This window comes from Temnothorax nylanderi, unplaced genomic scaffold (assembly GCF_030848795.1).
Source record: "Temnothorax nylanderi isolate EJ_2023f unplaced genomic scaffold, tnyl_v1.0 TNYL_tig0069_pilon, whole genome shotgun sequence".
NCBI classification, from domain to species: domain Eukaryota; kingdom Metazoa; phylum Arthropoda; class Insecta; order Hymenoptera; family Formicidae; genus Temnothorax; species Temnothorax nylanderi.
In genome coordinates this window covers 771,953-797,280 of record NW_027249131.1, presented here as the reverse complement: position 1 = coordinate 797,280, position 25,328 = coordinate 771,953, and the positions used below count along the sequence as shown (strand labels likewise).

Here is a 25,328-nt window from a genome sequence, read left to right as displayed (position 1 = left end):
GATATTCTCGAGAAATTCTTGAAGTGGAGTGGGATCGGCGGACGCAGCTATATTAGGATGTTGAATGACACACCAGTTTTACAGTAAATTGCACAAGTGTTTATTTGTTCTCTCGGGGTGATATGTAAATATAATTGTAAATCTGTCCAACACACGATATGGAGATGATTTAGAAGTTGGAATAGAAGCTCGATTGTTGTTTGGATGATTTAGAGATGAATAGAAACTGGATTTATTCATCTAAGATTATTTAAGACCGAGATTTGTGGTACATAAGATGACTTTTGATAAAGGATTTATGGAATAAAACAGTTTTCAACCGAGCTTGAATCCAAAAATCTGTAGGAAGCTAAATAGCTTCAAATCAAATTCGATAGAACTAAAAAGATCTAAAGCGAGCACTTGTATAATTGACAACCTATGGAACTGTTAAACTTCTGTGTAACTTCGAATTGGAAGGTCTCGAATTAGGAATTCGACTAAACAAGAATTTGCAAAGCAAGGCATCTATAGGATTAAGAATTTTTTGTGAAATATGATAATATAGAAAATTAATAAAAATGAATTCTGTGTTTGCGGAAGCATACATTTAATTTTGCAAAAACAAGAACCTTAAAATCAGCAATTAGAAAATGTATCAACAAGTGACATCTTCGAATTTGCAATTATCTCTTTGATAAAGCGTTATATATATTTTTTTAAATTATTGGTAACGTTTTGCTTATTGTGAATCTTGTATATTTATTTTCTCAACAGATCGACTCGTGGAGAAACTTAATATGCAATACACGGATAACATGATGTAATCGTTAATGACGTTAAAATTGCCGATCACTTCATACGTCATACAGTACTCGTAATAGTGACGAGTTGCGAATCATGTTAATGAACATGAAACGATTGCGTGGCTGACTAGTACTTAAGTTTCAACGCGATAGTGATTATCACCTAGTATCTCAGATACTCGATATAAATAGAAATGATTTTCTAGCTACTTAATTAAACAAACAGCATTCATTAGCTATAATAAATATAGACATACCTAATTAGTATTAAATATAAATCTGCGAATCTAAAGAAATTTTAGAGATTGTCGCAATTTCTTCTCGTGTCGACTTTCCTTCTCTATCGTGATAATTATACATTGTACATATACATTGTGCATTTTTATGGTTTTCCTGAATTATCATAATAGTACATCTATAACGAAGTTCAAAAGTTGGTAAATTAACATAATAATTAATGTGTATTATAAGTTAATTATCGTCGCTACAAATTGATTTAGTTTATTGATAAATGCTTAATCGACAATTACCGTTTTCTAAAATTACACGCTTTGTATTTAATACACGCTTGAATAGAACGATAAATGTTATAAATTTAAAATCAACTATGATTTTATATAACTCAATCGCAATAAACTCTTTTTAATTGTTTGAAATATCTGATAGTCATTTTAGAATAAATCTCGACCAGGTTTTGCTTGTGAAAATGTTTAAACAAATTTTTAAAGTGTGCACACGCGTGCGCGTGCGTGTGTGTATGTGCGAATTGATTTGATTTGTATCTTGCTGAAAATGTCATCTGTTTGATGACTTGTTTAATAACTGTACTTTGCGATTTATATACTTTGTGACGTTGCTTTCTGTTGAAAAAGCTTAAGTGGCCGGTAAAAAGGAAATTTTCATTTCATTTGCATTGCACGAGCAGTGACACTGATTGTGAGCCACACTGATAATAAATTCAACAACTCACGATAATTTTAGTAACAACAGAGATTTAACGGAAAGCAAATAAGGATCCTATACATTTTATCTCCTGTCGATGGCGTCAAATGTTATTTTTAAAAAATACATATATGTTCTCTGTTTATTGGCTCTGCTTTACAAACAACTCGTCTTTGTCGTTAATTTCATAAAAAGAATACGCCAAGATTAATAATAAATCATGATTTTGTAATAACATTGCATACGCGGTGTTGTAATAACGATACACGCGCTGTCTCTTTTTGTATTCGCCGAAGATTATTTTAATGCAAAACAATCTCCGAAGGAGGTGGGGAGCATAATCAGTGTGACGAAATTCTCGATTTTTTTATCGCAATTAATGTAGGATTATTACCAGAGCCTAATTCGTCAACAGTGATTTAGTTAGTTGATATCATTGCTTTGTATAAGGCGATTTTTGTACGTTTTCGCTTTTCGATAATTTTATTTATTTGAATAAAATATATTTTGAAATTGAGCAACTATACTAGTAGCTACAGTGAAAGCAAGTCGACATGAGACAGTGTACCAGTGATAATATTTTTAGTGAATACGCATTGCTTAGTGCTAAAAAGTGTTTCTACTTAATTTCAAGTTTAGTTTCCAATTTAAAATTAAGCTATTTCGCAAAAAAAATTACTTAGCTAAATTCTGTCGTTTCTGCTCTTTCATGATAAAAAGCCGTTTAAAATTTGAAATCTTAAAGGAAAAGATTAGAAAAAGATTTGTCGGATACGTAACATACGTAAGTTACCTACATATTCTTTTCGTAATATCATCTCGAGTATGATGTTGATAGCTATTTATAAACTTTAAGATACTATTATACATATACTAATACCATTATGTTGTAGCAATGACGCAAAATATAAAATATGGGCCCTCATGATACAATGTTAAAAACAAGTATTTTGTACCGTGATATATAGTATCAGCAATTTAATATTTAAAGCTAAGAATACGATATAATCTGCATCAGTAGCAACAGATAACTGAGTACTGGCGGCTAAAGTGCTGACTACATAGAAACTTATATGTACACGTGCACTGGATAGATCTTAAGTTCGTTAATTCTTCAGTTCAACATTGCGATTCAAGCGAAAAAAATTAAATCGAAAAAATAAACTGCATCTTTTTGTGCGAGGTCTTTGCTTTTAAGAAAATTAAATTTGAAAGTTTTATGTTCAAACCTGACCCATGTACCTAATTGAATAACTTGGTTGGCGCGTCTATATTTATTTATTACTCTGCATTCTTTACTTATGCTACATTTTATTTTTGGTTGTAAATGTTAACATTGCAAGTGCAGCATTAGATTATTAGATTAACTTGACTACTGATTAACATTCATGTGAATAATCAGATATTTTTTTTATTATACGAAACATTACAAACAAATTTTTTTTAATTCGCAAAATTTTTAATTTTTTTCTTACAATTTTCCACTTTTCTCTTACAATTCTCTAATTGCAGAAAATTATAATATGAAGATGTTTTTACATTATCATATCTAAATTGTCGGAATTTTCTGCAATTGGAATTTTTGGCGACCTAAAGTATCATTATCTATCTATGTATATGTAAATTTTCTATTGTCAGCAACAAGATATTGATGTAAAATTATTAATACAGATCATTGACTGCGACAATATTTGAAAAATGTCACAAGAATTGAAGCAGAATATTGGAAAAGCGGGAAAGGGAGAAGAGAGCATGGTTGTATCTCAAAAAAGCAAATATGCTTGAAGAAGAAAGAAAAGGAATGTAACAGTACACCTATGCGAATGTAATTAGATTATCAATTTTTCATCTCGTTAACATAAAATCAGTCGATAAATTATAATCGTTAATTGCAACGCATGATCGAAATTTGACATTTCCAGCACAATTGCGATTTGTTACTGTGCTTCTTCACAGTTTTGTATTAAAATCGATCAAGTTTTTTTTTTACTTGCTGACAATTAATTAATTATTTTATTTGGCTGTTCGGTATGCAATTTAAAATAAGATATCTTCCTGCGATAATAATAATTTTTATCAGACCGCGTTTGGTCATTTATTTTTTCACATTTTTTTGCAAAACTATGCTAAAATTTGCATAAAAACATGTTGCTATAAACATTTGATAAATACAATAATATCAATGATATCAGCAGGCTTTGTTGCAACATGTAATCCATACAAAGCTGTTTGTCTGGATTACTTGTAAAATAACATGCAAGATTAATGGTAAGTTTGATGAGCAAGTTTCCTGATTCTTATTGAATATCGCACTTCTCACTCGTGATTCATTGGAACAAAAGCACGTGAATCCTATTGCAAGATGCTTGACACACATACATGTTTTGATAATTCCATTATCGTTACTACTTTGCATTCTTTACTCTATATTATGCACTGTCTGAAAGCTACTGGACGCTCCCTTCATGAAAGTGGTATCAAAGTATTCATAATCTTCAAGTCACAAGCGATTAAAAATTAAAATTTTTTCGCGAATTAAACTTCAGAGAGTCAAATGAAGAATAAGACTAGATTTTTGAATTAATTTTAGGTGGATATAACAATAGGTGGGTTAACACATTTTAATTTAAAGCGCATTTACAAAGATTAAATAATACAAAAAATTTGCAATTTAAAAGTTACAATAGTGATGACTTCCCTTGGCATTTTCGCTAATAAAAAATCAAATCGACTTAGATTGACTACAAAATTTTATTAAAAAACATGAGTTTAAGATATAATATAATTATTTAATAAAAAATAAAAAAAAATAAATCAATTTAACCCTTAAATGCCACACCTCTCAAGAATCTCGTAAATGACACATGGGGTCTAAAAGATCCCAGCATGAAAAATGTCTCCTTACTTATTGATTTTTTGATATTTAGTTATGAAAATTATTTTCAATGTTGTTCAAGGCTTAGAAAAGAGAATAAAATGCTTATATTGTTAAAATTTCAATTTCAACATAGTATAAAAAATTAAGATCGCCAACAGTTAAAATGTTGGCTCCAAAATCAAAAAAATAAAAAATAATAAATTAATAAATATGAGCTCCATATTTGGCGGGAACATTTGAAAATATATCATTCTAAAGGGTCTGGGGTCCGCTGGACCCCGGGTGGCATTTAAGGGTTAATAAAGAATATAATTAAGGTAATGCTGGAGTCGTCTGTTTTACCGACATTTCTTTGTCGTCACGTAGCGTCGTATTAATTTGACAGAATTAAAAATTCTTTTCCAGAATTGCAGTACATACATCAATGATTCAGGGAAACTCCGATTTGATATAGAAAACGAGAAAAAATTACGGAATTATAGATTTCCTTACCTACTTTTATCCTAATATGGCGTCTCAAGTTACAGCGATCGCTGTCAGCTCATCACAAGATGTGCTTCATATAAAATATATACCATTGATACGAACGTGAAAACGAGTTTCCCTGAATTGCACAACAAGAAAAACATCGATGAACCCTCCAAATCGAGATTAGAAGTCTAATATAAGAGTATAGTGTATATGACGATTCGTGTGTATGTGTGAGTGCAATGTAGGTGCTATCCTTGTCTATATGTATATCCTTGTCTATACAAGGACAGATATAGGTCGATAACATAGAAAATGGTAATTTTGTCGGTTATACAGACGGCTCCAGCATCACCTTAATTGTAAAAAAACTTGATGTATATCTCAGTATTTTATGATAAAGTACAAAAATTTTAATTATAATGAAAATTTTAAATTTCATATTTAATGACGCATTGCATTTTAAATTAGAAATAATTATTTTAAAAAATAATTATAGGAAAAATGCAATTGCATTGCAACACATTATTTAAAATAAACAATAAATAAATAAAATTTAATTTATTGACGAGGGAGATAAAAACTATTTTCGAATCTGTGATTACAATGAAATAATGAGGTAAGTGAATAATTCTATTACGATAATTTATTCTCGAAAACTGCTTTAATTCTTAATCGTAATGGTATAAAATGGCCGGACTAGCTATCTCACCCAATTCGCGTGAGATAATATATTCGTCGAATCTCAGAGTTTTATTTTACTGAATAAATATTTGCTGACAAATAGATTTATGATGATATAACTAATCAAATATTTAAGATGCCAAGTTTCAAGATATTTTAAGAACTTTATCAATATGTACATCCATAAATAGTAGCATATATTTATAGATGCATGGATTACTATGCATATATTTGTTCAGTATAAGTAAGAATTCGATGTTGCCTCAATGATATACGTAAACCCATGTAAACCAATAAATACCTAATTACTTTATGCTGATGTTATTGTTGCGGAAAAATATTTTAATTTAAATTGCATGTCAAAGAGCCGAGTGAAAAATTTCATCAGTTGTCCAGAAAAAAAAGATTTAATCTATTTACGTCAGTTTAAAGTTTAAATAATTTAAAGTCAAAAGTTATCGAAAAAAGCCACCAAAATTAACTTCTTTATTATAAAATTATCCACTTATCTTGTTTATTCAGGATTTATTCGGGAATTCAAATAGCTTTTCGCTCGCTTGTCGATGGTAAATTTCACCTGTTTAACATCGCGGTAGTTGCGTTTAAGCGTCTCCTGATCGCAAATTAAATCAATATCATTCGCGGGTTCATCGAACCGGCAAGCGCAGCATACGTGGTTATCTAATTAACGTAAATTTTTATCGCGTTCATTACGCGGTAGATACATCAAAGTCGAACAATTGATAAAGTGATCCTCTGTGCTCGTATCGTTATTACATGTAATCAACGTAAATATGTATCACTGCATGATGTTTATATTTTGAAGATTTCAGTTGACGTACGGAAATAATAACGGTAATTCGCGTTTAGACTGTTTGCATTTATATATTATTTGCTCAATGTAAAAATGAACATATCTCGTATTACGATACACAACAGGGAAAGATGTTCAATTAGTGAAATCTAAGATTCGACTATTTTATTTTACAATACATTTTTTATCGTTATATATATTTATAGTAATTATTATTTAATATAATTATTATTATTATTTTATATAATAATTATATGGTTAATAATATGATTATATAATATAGTTAATATAATGTAATCATTTAATCATTGATATAAATAATTATATGATACAATATTTATGTGTTAATTATTATTTATATGCAATTAAAAAATAAATTTTGTTAAATCACTTTTTGATAAGAAATTGCACGTACATATACAGACTAATCTTCCTTGAACGGCGTTTCATATATGAAGCTCTATTTTCAGAAACAAATTATGGTGCAATCGACTCATTAAATGATGTATGACTTCCGCCGTGAATGCGTGTATGCTTTATACCGATCCTCATTTGCCTGTGGATTCGAAAAGTGCATTGTTTCATGATTTAAGATTTTGCGAATCCTCGCGAGTGAGAGTCAGTGATGAGAAAGGACGAAAAATTCACGCGATAAATACGCACATGTTGACTAAACGAGTTCTTCAGCTCGCATATCTAATTCTGGAAAAAAAAAGGCACCTTGTCTTATCGTTATCCCGCGTGACCGCGTTTTAGAGATTTAGTAATCTCTCATAAATATGATAGATATCGCGCTTAATTCCGCGAATCTAACGGTTCTTTACAGAAGATTTCTTTGACCCCGAACGAACTCAATCTCAACACAGCCAGATTTCGACGATGAAAAATCATCGGAGATCATCACCTCCATGACTCGTTACGACATTGGTCACAATATTATTGATATCCGCTCCACGAGTCAACGTCACGTGTTCCATCACAAATAATCGATATAGCCTTACAACAATTACATTATATCTACAGCAAATTTACAACGTTATAGGCTAATTGCATTATCGTTATCTGTCACACGAGTGTAATATGATACACGGCGATATTGTATTATTTCCTCGTATAATTCTCGTGTAATGCGTGTGCAATGAGTCATATTTCGTTTGACTGCACAATTTGACCGAGCCGAGTATAAGCATTATATAACAATCGACACGTGGCTTTTACATAATCCTCTTTCGTATATTCTGGATAATTCACAATTTTTTTTTACATCTGAATAGAACGGAACGCTGGAATAGGATAGTGTCACCGCGGGGTTGCAACGCGTGAAGAATAGGAGATATTCTGTTATATATCTTCTATTTTCGTTCAAGCGACGCAAATCGAACAATACGCTTTGTCATTGTAATTAATTCCTTTATCAGTAAAAAGATTTGAAAGTAATATAGGATTGTAAATTTATTGCGTCAGTGCTCTACTGATGATACATCTGCCTTCATTATTTAAGCGCAAATTACTATTTTTAGCGTAAAACAGCATAGTTCACGGCTAGCGAGAAATTTATTCTATTCAAATCTATTGAATAATGCTACTAACATTTTTATGTCTACTGTAGTATTATACTACTATAGTAGAGGAAAGCGCCCTATTATGAGATAGGATCCTAATATGAGATGTCGGGGTTTTTTCATGATGGGTTCAACAGATGGGGCCTATATAGGGCCTTTTAGCTTAACATATCTCATATTAGGATCCTGTCTCATAATAGGGCATTTTCCTCTACTAATACTACTATAGTATTATGATTAGACATCGGATTTTTTATATGCAGATTGGTGAAAAAGAGCAATTAATAACTAAGATTTTGTTATTTATAATATTCAACATATTTATACCTAACATATGTTGCAGTAGAAATATGATGGATATTATAAATAACATGAATTTAGTTATTTAATTGCTCTTTTCCACCAACCTGCATATAAAAAATCCGATGTCTAATATACTATTAAATAAGTATTATAACATATTGTTAAAATGTGCAAGTTATAAAAAGTTATAAAAGGTACCTTATAAAAGATCCCAGAATCGAAGAACATTTTCGTGATTATGTTTTAAATTTTGGAAAAGGTATATACTCTACTTATAACTTATTAGACATATCAATATTATGCTACGACTTCCAGCAGAAATCAATACGAGGTTCTTTATAATGAATTTTGGACCACCAAGAGTATAGTATTTAATCTGATACGAAGTTTAATCTACGATCTAAGGTGGCTGCTAATTTTAAAATCGTAAGAGAGTTTCGACCTACCGTTATACGTATATATACATATATATATACTAACGAGCACTGATAGCGCGTTGATTCGTTATCTTCGGAATAAAATTTCAAAGATATAACATGAAGAGGTTCGGCGTTTCCGTGCGATGATCGATTACGATTACGTTCCTTTATAAAGTCGCGATGATCATGATTCGATCGTGACGCCGAAAAAAGAAAATTTCTAACAGAAAGTCGCTAACAAAATTGCAATTGCAATCGTTTTATTTCTGCGAACTTTACGCTGCTACAACCAGGTCAGTTCGGATATTTGCGGTTTGCCTCCATATATGTACTATATAGAGACGCAGAATTTACTTTCGACGCGACTTCACATTTAAAGCGGATTGAAGCGGACCGAAGCGGACCCTACGAATTATGAATTCAGTATCGAGCTCCGAATAGCACGGAGACGCTACGCCGCATATATAGGACACGGATTAATCGCCGTTTCTCTCTTCACCTACAAACGTCCCGAAGTGAAATTACAAAATCATCGACTTCTTTTGCATTCTGTTATATAAAATTGTTATATAAAATCATATCGGTTTTATCGGGCCGATATTAACTTTGTTGGATCAGAAGTTCGGCGACCCTTGATACCGGTCTAGAAGACCGCATTCGCCAATTGGCGCTTTCGAAGATCAATCTAACGAAAAGAGAAGAGAGAACGACAGGGAGAAGAGGAGAGAACGACGACGAGAGGAGAATGAAGAGAGGGAAGAGCTCACTCGTCTCAACCTTGACCTCTGACAACCCCCTTTTTCCACCAACCCTCCCCGAGAGAGAGATTTTCTTCTCCCCCCCTCTCTCTCTCTCTCTCTGTCTCCCCTAACTCACATCCTCCAGTTCCAACTCCTTATATACGTCTTACCTACGCGGAAAAAACCGTCGATCGATGCCCAACAAGAGGCGCACACCGCTGCTAAAAATAGAAGTCTCCTAAATGTTGAAGCAGACCCCTCTCGCGTTCGCTCTCTCATCCTTAAATTATACTTGACTGAAGACTGTGAGAATTCGGATACTGCGCAGGAGAAGAACTGTGATGGAGCCCCTGAGAAACGTTTTAATCCTTTGCCGCTATTGCTTTAATGCCTTGCCCGTTACGTTTGAACTGATTTCAGTTTAGTGTCGCGTGTCTTTCGTGTACTTAAATCTCGATGATATTAAATAATGATATTCTAGCTGCCGCAAAGTGAACGATCTTATGTAATTAGTTGTAAAATAAACTTTGTATTAATAGGTTATTGAATTAATTATTAAAAGTTAATTAATTTTGAAATTTGTTAAGTTTTGATAAATAATAATTTTCTCGATATTTTTAATAACTTCATATTTTTCAAGAAACAATATATATTATATATCTATTTTTCGCCACCCGTATACAAGTCTAGAATATTTTGTATAGGGGAGACCGGGGCAAACTTGACACTAGGCTTTTTGTCAATTTAAATCTATCGTAGAAACTTGCCTTTCCTACTGTAAATGCGTCTTTATGTGCCAGTATTATCAACGGAATTTGGTGACATTCTGAGTTATGGTGTAATTTTTAGCGTGACATAAACGTTTTTGATGGTGAAAAGTGATTTTTCTGATCTCTCGAAAATTTCTACTCTTTCATCGAGCTTTACTCTTGCGAATCTACCGGTAAGTGATTTTGATGGGAAATTCGATGCTCTATACGAATCCGATAATAGTTTTTGCATATTTTCAAAATTTTTATATTTTTGAAGTGACAAAAGTGAAAAACGACGTACGGGGCAAAGTCGACGCCACGTCGTTTTATCGGCTTCCAATAACAAACAATGCTTGTCATGCAGCTATATGACCCATGACAAATGTGTGCGCACGTCTAATTGCGAATTTACTTGCATAAATTGTTTTTCAGACATGAGTTTAAATAAAAATAATTGAATGTTCAACAATTTTTGTTCTCATTATTTCCAATGATTGTTTCCGGCATTTTTCAATTTGAAAATTTGTCTTTGCGTCACTTTCCTGTAGTGCGATTCTGTAACTCGTTATGCGTCGTTATGTGCTCATAACGACACTTACGCAGCTTTTTTATTATATAGTATACCTGCGCAACTGTCGTTATAAACACAACGGCAGCATAAAGAGTTACAGAATCGCACTACTGGGGACAAAACTAAGCAACGTACGGCAAAACTTCCTTAAGCAATTTTGTACCTGAAGGAACACTCTTTAAATGTGTACCATTAAATTTGCTTGAAAATTTTAATTAATTGTTAAAAGTTGCCTTTGAAGAAATCGTGTCGAGTTTGCCCCGGTCTCCCCTATCTTAAATTTTTAAATCACACATAAGATTCATTCAACTAGTTTTATGAAACCGTAATGTAGGCCTCTGTACTTGTACATTTCACCATACGTGAGATGAATATCACTCGTTTCTTTAAATTGAAAACATTGTCAACACTGTTACAGTAAATTAATGAACCAATGCTAATACTGTTCAGTTGAACTGCTTCAAGCTCAGGTAGCACGTATCGTTTCCGAAATGTTTTTCAAACGCTTATAAAATGTTACGTACGTTGAAATAATGTATATAAAAGCAACATGTGCTACCTTGAATATTGACTTGATTGTAGGTACGTTGTCTACTTGTCTCTTACTGTACTCAAGTATATATATATGAATATAATTCTGAATATTTTTTTTTAAATTTCTATCAGATGAGTATTTTATTAAAAACGAAAAAAGGTGGCTTTTCGTAGACACTATCAGTATGACAACACATGCGGAATTATTTATCTCTCTCTCAAGTACTTTATTGACAGCAAATTAAAAACTTTTTCTTCAATTTTTTTGTAAAATAGTTAACTCAATCAAATTACAAGGGAAACGCCGTAATCGGTCAGGATTGGATCTTGATTGTTTGAAAAAGCTGTTCAGAATTAAAAATCAGGCACTCATACCAAATTTTGAATCAATCAGCCTACTTTGATGTTCGATTCATGGCATACCTTACTAATAATAAGAAAAGCAAGAACACACAGAAAAAAAAGAAGCGTCAAATCAACACTGGATATACTTGTATATACGCAAGAATGTATAATCTTGAAATGAGATTATATTGCGTTAAACGAAGAAAACTTGCTTGAATGAACTCATTATATAGTTCAACCAAGAAAAAAAATGTTGAAATAAAAAATTGAAATGTTGAAACAAAATGTTGAAATTCTTATAAGAAGATTATAGTAATCTTGCGTATATACGAAACAATCTACATCTTCTTATAAGAATTTCAACTTTTTATTTCAACTTTTTTTTCTTGGTTGAACTACATAATGACTTTATTCAAGAAAATTTTCTTTGTTTAACGCAATATAATCTCATTTCAAGATTTCCAACTTTTCCAACGTTGAAACTAAAGATATTTTCAAATAAAAAATATTCTTTTTTTTCTGTGCACCAAAGTATGCCGATTGATTCAAAATTTGATATACGGGCCGGATTTTAATTCGAAACAGCTTTCTCAAATAAAAATTTTCGCTATCTTTTACTGAAAAGGCACTTTATCTACACCGGAAAAGGCAACTTCACTGCGCGCCGTGTAGTACAGAAATGAGATTTTAGTGGACATGCATTCCTATACTCAAATTACTTATTATACCCCCCCCCCCCCTACAAGCACACAAAGTCTGTCCTCACCTTTTTGTTACCCTGTATAACATACACGAGGAAATTAGAAATAAACGAATATGAGAAATGCGATATATATATATATATATATATTATATAGGATACGTGTATGTAAAGGAAATGTTGTGAAAAATAACACCTCAGCCAGAATTGGAATCTGGACCTCCCTCATTCTGTGACAGGCGTCACAATAAATTCGACCACTGAAGGCCACTTCGACCAAATTCCGATTAACTTAATCGTTGATTAGTCCAATGGAAATGACCAATCGCATTTGTCAATCTGTTTAATGCGAGCAAATGTGATTGGTCATTTCCAATGGACTAATCTACGATTAAGTTAATCGGAATTTGGTCGAAGTGGCCCTGAGGCGTGTGGTGATATTTATCACAACAATGATTAATAAGGAAGAACGTCTTTATTGGCGACGTATATAAACAATAAGTGAAAACACGACCGATAGGCAATCAAGATCCAGCTCTGATCGATTACGATCTCTTAATTTTAAGAGAATATTCAGAATAACTATATACTTCACATGCATAATAACTAAATAATTATTAAAATTTAATCTGAAAAATTAATTTGCACTAATAGATAAGTCTTACATTTAATTATCTATTAATTAGACAACCATATATATTTACGTATGACTATAATATACATGCTATAATTTACAATTATTCATAAATAATTTGGAGTTGATTAATTAGTTTTTTTAAATATCTCGTGATGTAATTTACGCGAAATTGTATTCATATATCTATAATTGTAAGTAGACTCTCCAGACTTTCAGATCAGATAAGTAAAAACGATAAATAAATTATGACTAAACAGCACGTCAAAGTTTTGTCTTGTTAAAAATATGTATTCGCTTTAGGATTGATTCTCACTATCGGTCACGTCACGGTCCGGTCACGAATCCGATTAAAAATTGCTATCATTAAATTCAATACTTTTTTAAGTTTGCATTTACACTGCCGGTCACGGTCAAGTAAAGCGACGATCACTTGACCGCGATCATTCTTCCGGAAGATATCTAGACGGTCAACAGATGTTCAACCATGAAAGTGAGCTCCTCTTTCTCGTCTGAAGTAGACGAAAAACTAGTTGAATATATCAGTACTAACAAAGTACAATTTCGATTTGTCGTCTATAAAAAAATTCTGGATATTAATGTCCAGAATTCTTCTTCTCTTTTTCATTTTTTTTTACGTTTCAATAACGTCTTTTCTTTTGTCACATTTCCACGCTGTGTTCTTTGTCATCCAAAATTAATGCAATTTTAATAAGCAAACACCCTTGTGGGGAGCATTTTTATACAAAGTAATGATACGAATAGCACTATAACTTTGACCGATAGAAGATCGTCATATGACCGAATAGTGGGAATGCACTGAAAAATCCATGACCGCGATTTGACCGTGATCTGATACTTTTTGATCGTGACTTGACCGTCTATTAGTGAGAATCGGTTTTTATTATTATCTAGACTAATCTAAAGTTAACTGTCAGTCGTTAAATTATTTTATATGAATCTTTACACCATTATTTCGAAAAACAACCGACCGCGACGGTAAAATAGACGCTACTAGTAATATATATAGTAGTCGAGATCTTGCTATGATCAGCCACAATTCGTGTGATAATACATCTATTTTTATCTTCGCAATGCCGATAAGTCCCTTTTTTTTACGAAAAATAAAAAAAGTTTCCATTATTCTGCTCCATTTATATTACGAATATAGTATATGTTTTGTTCTTATTATTTATTTTTTCTTATAGACTAAATCGTGTTATACCTACTTTCCACTTTTCCCCAATGTTTATAAAATTATTACTCGTAAAAACGTGTAATATGAGTGTATATAATGAGTAAATGTATGTGTAATAATCGAACGACATCAGTGAACGATCGTTCATTATCACCCCATCCGCGCATCATTAGGATTCGTTCACGCTGCAATAATTCGTTAGCTATTTTTAGTCAAACGTTTAATTTTTAATTTATTAATTTGCGAATTAAAAAGACAAAAGTCCTCAGAAGCAGAGAGCGCTCTATTCTGAACGTTATCACCCTACCCGCGTGATTATGCGCGAGAAAAGAACACTGAATACCCTGGCGTTTTTGCGTTTTATATACTCTCTCGGAGTGTTGATCCACTGGGTGATTCAAAAAATTCTTATCTTAATTCAATGTCACATTAAAGTTTGGTTTTTCTTTACGGTATTTTTTAGAACACAAGCCATATCCAGTCACCTAGTTTTTGAATCTTGGATTAAAGAAGTAACAGATAAAATATAAAAATATAAAAATTATAATTAAACTGTAAAGAAACATCAATGAAACATCATTGAGATATTATTGTTAACATAAAAATCGTAATACATATTCCAGTGAATGCCGACAACATTACTGGTTTTGCGACTGTCGCAATCTCGCGGCACGTCGTGTAAGTGATTCATACACGGCAGAAAAATGCAACAGAAGATAAGTGATCACGTCGCATGTTACGATTCATAGATCCTTGGCGAAAGAAATCATTGAAGATCAGTTTGATTCGGTAAGAATCAGCTGATTAAACATAAGTTAATTGAAGAATTGATGAGTTGTGAGATAAGCAATTTTTTTAAACTTTATGAATAATTAAATTGTTTCTAGATTTATATAATATATATTATTAATTTCAAGAAAAGTAACAGAAAGTTAAATTAAATCACGTTTTTAATTGTTTCGTAATTTGTTGATTAATTATTTCTGTTACTTTTATATTTTGTTTTAAGGATGTTCTATAGGTACAGTCCCAACCAAAAGTATGCAGGAAATATTAAAAACTCTGATATTAATTCTCCAGGGATCCAAAGACAAAAAAATGTATATAAATAGTTACGGAACATCTAATAGAATGTAAAAGACGTAGATTTAGTGACTGTAAATAACTGTTACTACTATTTTTTTCAAAAAAAAATTTCGAAAAAAAAATTGTAAATCGTTTCAAATTTTGTTGCTATATTTTTGTTTGTTGATGATCTGCTTGTGTGTAAAATATTATTATATTTTTTAATGTTTACACTTTTCTCTGTAAAACCCTTTGTAAAACGGATATTCAAGAATTGATAACTTTTTATCTAAATTGTGAATCGATTTGAAATTTAGCCCCGAACTTTGAAAGAGAATACACAATATGATATTAAATTTTCGTCAACTTCGTTACATTTTAACTAACTCTTTAGAACACCCTTAATTTAATACAAAAAATTTCATTTTTTAATTTAATGTCGAAGTTGCGTTTTTCTTCTTTGGTTAATCTATTTTTCCAATAAAACCGACGTGTACATAACACTATAGTGTGATATGCCGCTTTAGATACGCGGAAAATATGTAAAATAGATTACATAAGTTAATGATACGAAATTATAAATCATATGCATTTAAGGAGGTTCCGTCGCTACAAAAAAATGCAGCCAGTTTCATGAAATTTTAATATGTTGTTCTAGAATGCAAAATAGAATTATGTGAATTTTTGGGGAATTTTTCGCCGTCCCATTTTGAAAAAAATCTACTCCAAAAATTGTACTTTTTAACATAGGTTCTTATGGGAAATGACATATTGCACACCTTCAGAATGAAATAAGTGCAAGAAAAAATGCAAATGATAAGGAAAAAAAAATATGCATATGTAACTTAATAATTTACAAATAAATGAGTGAAAGAAAGGGGAAGGCTACCGCACATTTCGTGGAAAAATTAATTATTAAAGCATAAATTGCTTGATTTTTCGTCTGCTAGACTGCCACGGTCGTGAACGACGTGAACAGCAGCACGCACTATACACGCGGCGACCAATCAGAGCAATCCCCTTCACTCTCACTACTTCAAACGCAAGTGGGCTGTTAGCAGAACCCCCGCGTCCCACTACTCCCGCCGATGAAGCAACCGAACCTCCTTAAAAAATGAATAGCTATACGAAATTACGAGTGTAAGGTGCTCGTTACACATCTTTCAAATGTTTTTATCATCAGAGTGCGAGCAATACCGTAACTAGATACCTTCGGGACTCTGTATGTCAACGTTTAATGCATCGTCTTCCTCTCGAAAAGGATAAAGCATCTAATATTTTCTAAGATTTCTCGATGTTTGTCCAAACAATACCTATAATATGTACCTATGTACAATTGCAGTCTATTACGTCACAAGTAACATATATATATTATTTGCATATTATTCAGTCAAATAATATTTTAATGCTGCCACTACGTTCTGTACTTTATTATTTACTGCAATCGAAGATCATGGATTAAATGTCAGATGCTAAATTTAATGTGTTAAATTTAATCCATCATCTTTCATTGTGGAATCGTGAATAAAACACAAAACGTAATGTCAGCGTTAAAATACTTTTTGACTGAATAATATACAAATAATACAAGTATATTACTTGTGGCAAGTAATTTAGAAAGGTATAAATGATAACAATTTTTATCATAATTCTACCGACATCGAAATATGATGAATACAAGAAATTTCTGGCATTAATTTTGTCGCCTTTCCGTGCTAACAGCTTTGCAAGATCTGTTTTCGATGTACCTTTTGCTATCCAAGTTTATACACGCGCACAAAGATCTTATTTATTAATTATTTAATTAATTAGTTTTAAATATTTCTATTTTCAAACATATTTAATAAAATTATAAATAACTCAGATAATTTCATTAGAAATCTACGCCGCTTTCAAGATTGATGTGGAATTACCAAAGCACAATTTGTGTGCATGTGTATGTATGTGTATTATAATGAAGAAAGAAAGGATCGATTCTTATACAATTTATTCGACCCGTTTGATTGATGTACCACGTACGTTGCACATTAAAATAAGTCGAAATGCGTTTTACAGCGAGTCGTAAGCTGAGACAAAAAAGGTAATTTTATTGTAGACAATAATGTTTAATAAATACAGAAATATATATATATATATATATATATAATATATATACATATATATACATATATATAACAATGATTTTTATATCACTATGATGTCACGATCACGATGGCACGTGTGCTTTTTGACCTTTATCAGATAGCGAACGTATGCAGATGCAGATAATTAAAATGTAAATAAAATATTTTGCTTTACTTTGTTGTAATAGTGTAATAAATACATTTTTAATGCGAAATACTTATTTATGAGTTTGTATCAGCAAATCGATGAATGAGATTGATTTTTCCTTTATAGGAGAAACATTCGCTGAATTCATGCTGAAGACAACTCCATCTTTGCGAAAGAAGATTAGCCTTTAATGAAAATCTACTAATAGCTATTGTCTTTTAGTTACCTAATATACGCCGTATTCGGGATTGACGTGTAATTTTCAACACAATATTCATCTATTCTTATATACAAGACACAGTGTATAAGATACCTACATCACTACAGCATTTGTGTAGTCAATATTATACCAGAATTAAGTTAATAATTTTAATTGTATTTTACGCGTACGCGTTATTTAAATATGTCATAAAAATCGCTTTAATTTTTTGCTTTTCTTTTTGTTTGTCCGCGTCTCGGGTAAAATATACGCTAATCGATTCTGTCGCCGACTACATGACTATTAAATTATTGCTCAATCTTGAAGGACTGTATCTAATGACCACAACATCATCTACGAGGACATCAAAAGATAGTCTTATTTCATTAACTTCTACACTTTGAAATCTCGATTTATTCAAGGTTCCGGCGGCGCAAAACAAAGTAGCCTTATTTGCGATTGACTGACAGCACGATCAAGATCTCGGATTTTCTACTGCATCCGAGCTTCATTTGCAAGTTCGATTCCACGATGGATCATTGGATACCTCGATCTTGGACGGTGCAACACGCTTCTGCTGCAAAACACCAAGCTTCACAGTTCGGGCGTGAACGCGGCGCCGCGGCGCCGCGCCGTCAAAACCAAGCGACTTCTGGCTCATTGTCCGCACCCCGAAGAACAATGTGGAGAAGTGGTGGCAGTTCTACTGCGCCTTGCTGCATATATCCGTGTTGGCATCGGATAGACAGACCGCTCTTGATACGCCCTTTAACATCATGCTCGTACGTGCCTTTCGAGAGTGGTTTTTCGAGGCTTTCGGTACGTATGTTAACCATCCAGTAATACGTTATTCATGCCATTACTAATTGTAAGAATTTAAGTACATTTTCCTCGCTAGTCGAACGACTGTTATTTTATTACAGTATGAGATGTGTACTTTATTGAATTGACTAATTACAATATAAAAATAGTCATAACTAAAATATATAATTCTTTACAATTTGGTTGATTAGTTCTTGAGTTATATATAAGCCAAAAAAAAAGTTCAAATTTCTAATTTGTACACTTTTTTTATTATATTGGCAATTTTTTTGTTTATCCGCGTTTTGTGTAAAATATACGCTAATTGATTATTCTGACACCGACTATCATGACTATCAAATTATTCCTCAATCTTTTGAGAAACTGGTTTTTAATGACCACAACATCATCTACGAGGACATCGAAAAATAGTTTTCAGTTTATTAACTTCTAGTATTTGGAAATCTCGAATTATTCAAGGTTCCTTAATTGTTCCTTGCGTAAAACAAATTAGCCTTGTTCCCGATTGACAGACGGCGCGATCAAGGTCTCTGTTATTTCCCACTTTATCCGAGCTTGTTTTGCAGGTTCGGCCATGGGCCATTGGATACCTCGATCTCGGACGGTGCAAGACGCTTCTGCTGCAAAACACCAAGTTTCACAGTTCGGGCGTGAACGCGGCGCCGTCAAAGCGAAGCGACTTTAAATTTTGGCTCATCGTCGGTTCCGTATCCCGTAGAACAATGTTGAAGTGGTGGCAGTTCTACTGCGCCTTGTTGCATATATCCGTATTGGCATCGGATAGAAAGACCGCTCTTGATACGCCCTTTAACATCATGTTCCTCCGTGCCTTTCGAGAATGGACTTTCAATGCTTTCGGTACGTATGTTAACCAGTAATATGTTATTCATGCCACCGTACGATTTGCAAGAATTTACTTTTTTTTCGCTAGTCGCACGACTGTTATTTTATTACAGTACTGAGATTTTCCAATTCCTCTTTTGATATAAGATGCAGTTGAAATCAGAATGTCAAATTACATAGCCGTGCCATACATTCGAGATCGCCCAAAAATAGATTTCTTTTATAACTAAAATATAGAGCAGTATATGAGATGTGTACTTTATTGAATTTTACTAATTACAATATAAAAATAGTCATAACTAAAATATAATACTTTTAATTAAAGAGAGATATCCACTAAAGTCCGACCGAAACAATTTTTTTTAATTTCGCCCAAAACTGAAAACGAATATTCGGTTATGTGTTTAATTTTGGCCGAAATCAAAAACCAAAAATTGAAATTTTCATGAGAATCCTAGAAGGGTCATATATGTATACGCGCGCACATATACATAAGGGTTGTTCAAGTCAAACCAGGACTTTTAAGAGTACGAAATAACAGAACGCATTTATAGAAGTAAAAATTACATTTATTTTTCGATATTCGGACAATAGTCCCCTGCTACATTTATGCACTTGCCACAGTGTTTCACTAATACCTGGATACCAGTAGCAAAAAAAGATTTGTCTGTACGCCGGAGCCAGGATCGGACAGCGTGTTTTACTTCGTCGTCAGTTCTGAAATGCTGACCTCCCAAGAAGTTTTTTTAAGGTCCGTAAAGATGAAAATCGCTCAGAGCGAGGTCTGGACTGTGAAGCCTTGTGTCCACGATGCTAGAAATTGCTCCGAGATCTTAGACGCAAGGCTTAGGGAGGATAAGACAATATCTTCCAGCCAAGTTCCAATAATGTGCAAGTAGTGCGATGTGCAGTATGATGTACAGCCATCTTTAAATTGTTTGCACCATTCAAATGCTTTACTGCGACTAATTGTCTCATCATTGTACTGTGCTTGAAGTCTTCGTAAATGTCCGCCGGTTTCACAACTTCATTCACAAGAAACTTCATAATAATTCGTTGTTGTCCGCCATTTTGCATAACTCAATTGATTCGAGAGAACTACGCCACATACCGATGATAGACACTTGCCATTTACCACTATAAAAAAAACTCGTCGCGATTGCATTCGTTTTATATCATGTGCAATTAAAAGTCCCGGTTTAAATTGAACGACCTTCGTACTTTTTCTTTATAAATATCCTAATTTAATTATCAAAATAATAATTACACATATTATCATAATCCTATACTATTACAACCTTATTATTACAACCTATAGTATGCTATATACTATCCGTAGTATTACAATCATATTATTTCAATAATAACAAAATTTCTAAACATAAAAATATTTTTTAAACAAGTTTTTGGAAAAATCTGTGGAAAATAAACAGTTTAGCTACGTCATCGAAACTCCCTTTTGATCGAAACCGAAACCCAACCAAAACTCCGATTTTTGGTCAAAACTGGCCAAAACCGAAACCGAGTTTTCGATCGGACTTTAATGTCTACCTTCTGCTCTTACAAATTTCTTCAAACGATCTGGCTTAAACTCTTACAGCAAAGCAAATGAGTATCAACACAGCTATTTTTAGATGAAAAAACTTGTTTTAAATCTCTTATCTCTTATCTTAAACAAGGGTTATCCGACCTGTGCGCAATATTGGCACGTAAAGACTTTACAGTAAGAAAGGCAAGTTTCTACGATAGATTTAAATTAGCAAAAAGCCTAGTGTCAAGTTTGCCCCGGTCTCCCCTACATAAAAAAGCTGCACAAGGACACTAAAACGATAACGATAATTTTATTATCATTCAAAAATAGAGCTATTCTGGTAAAGATAACAACGTCAAGGTTTGCATGCTGTGAGCGTTTAAAGCCCGATTATTTGAAAAAATTTGTATAAAAGTAAAAGATGAACATTTTTAATTGTTATGATTATTCTTTTATTGTAATTAATTAATTCAATAAAACAAGTATCATATTGCTTTGTATTTTAATTATAAACTAAATCCATTTCTTTTAAGAACAAAATTTATAACCGTATATGACCGTATGTCTCTATATGTATATAGAGGTACTAATTTCTCTGTAAATTGTAACTTATAACTTGTTAATCTTGCAGGTAGGACAGGAATGGAGGAAAAGTATCTGCAAGCAGCAAGAAACGCAAACAAAATGCAAAAAATAATTCCCGACAATGTTCCGTTCCCTTGTAATGTGACAGGTAGAAAAAGAACTCTATTATCATTTCTTATTTCCTTAACAATAATTGTTCCTCTGATCATAATTGTTTTATCTCTTTATAATTAATACTATACATCTGCATATAAAAATACAGTTATTAAAAATGTAAAGCTTCTTTACATGTCAATATAGTTTTTCTTAAAGTGAGGCATTTTATTCCTAGTTCAATATTTTTAATGTCTACGTTTCATATCTTTGCCTAACTTAAATTTTTTAAAGCAAAATCGTTACACATCGTTATTTCATTGCAATTTTTTTATTTTTCAATATTACATATATTAATAACAAAATCTTTTAGAGATATTACATATATCAACAACAAGATCTTTAGATTAATAACAAGATTAAGAACAATATCTTATATAACAAATTAAAATTTTATTACAGACCATCAAGGTTTATGTAACTAAAGAGTGTGATTTTATCTCAGTCGCTAATAAGAACGCATATGTCGACGTTTTCATTGAAGAATAGTCGATTCAAAGTTGTACAATTAATTAAATTGTTATAAAAAAGATAATAGAAATGCGAAACATTGTGTAATTGAGGAGTGCTACACGACTGAATAAATTTCAGGTGGCCGATCGTCAAAAGTGCCAGAGTCGGTGCATAAACTAAGACCGGGTGATATCGATGTCATTGCCGCGTTGGGCGATTCTCTTTCGGCTGGAGCTGGAATCTTTGCAGGCAATCTGCTCCAGATTCTCATAGAAAACAGAGGAGTTACCGCGGCTGGTGGAGGCCAAGGCACGTGGAGACAATATCTAACTGTTCCCAATATCATTAAAGTAAGGCAATCAAATCTTACAATGTTATAACATTTATTATTGAACAAATCATAGCATGCAAGATACAATACGAGAAATGGAGATTTAAGATATTGATGGCAGTCAATTATGGCAGTTAAATCAATCAAATCTTATATAGTAAAATCTAACGTTCGTTGCATTAACACTGCAAATCCAAGTGTGTCATTTTTACAGTCATTTTTACATTTAAAAAATTAACATAGAGACGGACACTACAACAATAAGTTAGGTAAGAAAAGTTGAATTACGTCTTGAGGGGGAAGGGAAGGGAGTAATGTAACACTAAAGGCTGATCTAACAATGTGCGCGTGTACAAATTAGTCATCATAAATTTTCATTATATTAGGAATTCAACCCCAATTTGATAGGATATGCATTGGAAGACTCTTTGACGACTGACAAGGCATCGCAATTGAATGTTGCCGAAACCGGTGCTCAGTCCGGAGATATAGTTTACATGACGGATATTTTAGTCAAGAGGATTAAAAACGATCCGAGGATAGATCTGCAGAAACATTGGAAGGTTCGTTGAACTAGACAAATTCAATTTGTTGCAAACACCGAGAGAAACGAGAGGCAGCAAATGTCATTACGTAAACTGCATGTTTTATTGTATGTAATAATTAAGTTAATTATCACCCCTTATAGTTTTAAACTGATTTTCCTTGCGATAAAAATTTGACGGAACTACTTATCATTTGTTATAATTTTTTAAATATTTCCGAGATTTTCGTTAATATGCTGTATTTACAATTAAATATCTCGCTTTGCTGTCAAAAATTTTGCATTCCTATTTATTAAACATATATATCGACGATAATAAAATTTAATTTGCAGTTCATCTCGCTGATGATCGGAGTCAATGACTTTTGCACTGAAATGTGTTGGACTCCATCGCCTTGGTCAATTCTTGAAACACATAAAACTGATCTACTCCAAGCTTTGCGGACGTTAAGAGATAATTTGCCGCGAACCTTCGTGGCATTGATTCCGCCACCACATTTAAAGGCTTTGGTCGAGACACGTGAAGGAAGACCATCGCTCAATTGTTTCCTCACATTGGACTTCGAGTGTTCTTGCATGTTTGGTCTCACATTTCGGCGTTTTAGATCTATGTATTACGACATTATGCGACAGTAAGCGTAATAACATAAAATAAAACGGAAAATAATCTAGAGTATATTATTTATTAAATGTTAATATATAATTATTTTCGGTAATGCAAAGTTATCTGTGTTTAATTAATCCGATACGACATTAAGTAAAAAATACGTGTTTGGCAATCTGCGACATTAAAAATTAATTTTAGCTTGTTCCGTTGAAAGTATCACTTATACCGTTGAAAGCAAATTGCGGATTTATTAAAAATTTGGAAATATATTTTAGGTGGCAGAAGCTAGATATGGAAATGGCAACTTATCCAGAATTCCAAAGAGATGACTTTACAGTCGTAGCTCAGCCTATCCTGGTGAATTTCAGTATTCCACTTGCTTCAGATGGGTATACCGATATGACATATTTAAGTAGCGACTGTTTTCACATTAGTCAAAAGACCAACGCTCTTTGTAAGTTTATTAAAAATTTCCTAAAAAGAAATTTGTTAACTAATAATTAAAAAACTGATCTTTCATATTTAAAACGCATTTTATTTATAGTTTTATATTTAAAAATTTTATATTATAAATTTTTATATTTTACATTTTATATTTTATATTTATATTTTATATTTATATTTTATTTTTATATTTAAACCTAAACGTAAAAATAAACGCGTAAGATGCACTTAATTTTTCATATTCTATATATTATAATGATGTAATAATGTGAGAAAGTGCAATAATCACCAGTAAATTTGATAAAAGTGTTCAAATAAGTTTCAGTCAAGTGGAAGTAAACCAACTTTAAAATGTGTATTAAAACTATTTTTAGTTGTTCAGAAATGATCTAGAAAATAATTCAAGATCTTCTATTTTTTGTAGTTGCAAACAGTTTATGGAACAACTTATTGGAACCGGTAGGTGCCAAATCAACGAGATGGAGCAATAATAAATTTCACTGCCCGACGCCGGAGAAGCCTTATCTGACTACAATGTTAAATTCGAAGCAACAAAGTGTTACTGAAACTGCCGCTGCGATTCGAACGAGAAATATTGGCGCTTAAGAGAAAGTATCGATAGCGTTATTAGGTCATCAATCATAGTTACAATGTCGCAAACAACTTTAAACAGAGTCGCAGTGTCAATTATTTAAACGTAGACAAGATGGCATGGTGTATTCATTGTAAGAGGCGTCTTTCGGGTTGGGCAAACTGAAGCACAGAGACAGTTTAACTGGGTTCAAACTAATGTATTTATTATACATTTTAATACTTAAATCGTACGTGCGCTTTCAAACAAACTCTCTACATCTCTACGTTACTCTCTTGTTTACATTCTCTTGATTACATTCTGAAGATTGATTTGTTCAAAGAAGAATAAAAACTGTTAACTCGATCTGCCGATGTGCCCACTAAGACCTTTAGAAGCGATATGCATATCAGATTGTTGGAAAACAATGGCGGCAGCGAACGTTATATGGACGATGGCTATGTAATCGTCGTTTGTCTCGCAGCTTTAAAAATAAATCTGTTGCATCAGGGAAACATAAGTTTCCCGATGCTAATTTTTCACGATTTACATACTAATATTCCTCTCAAAATGATTATAG

At 32.4% G+C, this 25,328-nt stretch overlaps 1 protein-coding gene across 1 annotated transcript; it reads left to right on the top strand.

Moving 5' to 3' along the window:
* Positions 1-17,682: 17,682 nt before the first annotated feature.
* Positions 17,683-25,293, top strand: LOC139773814 (phospholipase B1, membrane-associated-like). The gene is made up of 8 exons (XM_071708553.1): positions 17,683-18,683; positions 19,253-19,544; positions 21,692-21,793; positions 22,390-22,601; positions 22,969-23,145; positions 23,460-23,758; positions 24,009-24,187; positions 24,602-25,293. Exons 1-8 carry the CDS (start codon positions 18,396-18,398, stop codon positions 24,781-24,783), a joined length of 1,731 nt encoding a protein of 576 aa, XP_071564654.1. The 5' UTR covers positions 17,683-18,395; the 3' UTR covers positions 24,784-25,293.
* The last annotated feature ends 35 nt before the right edge of the window (positions 25,294-25,328 follow it).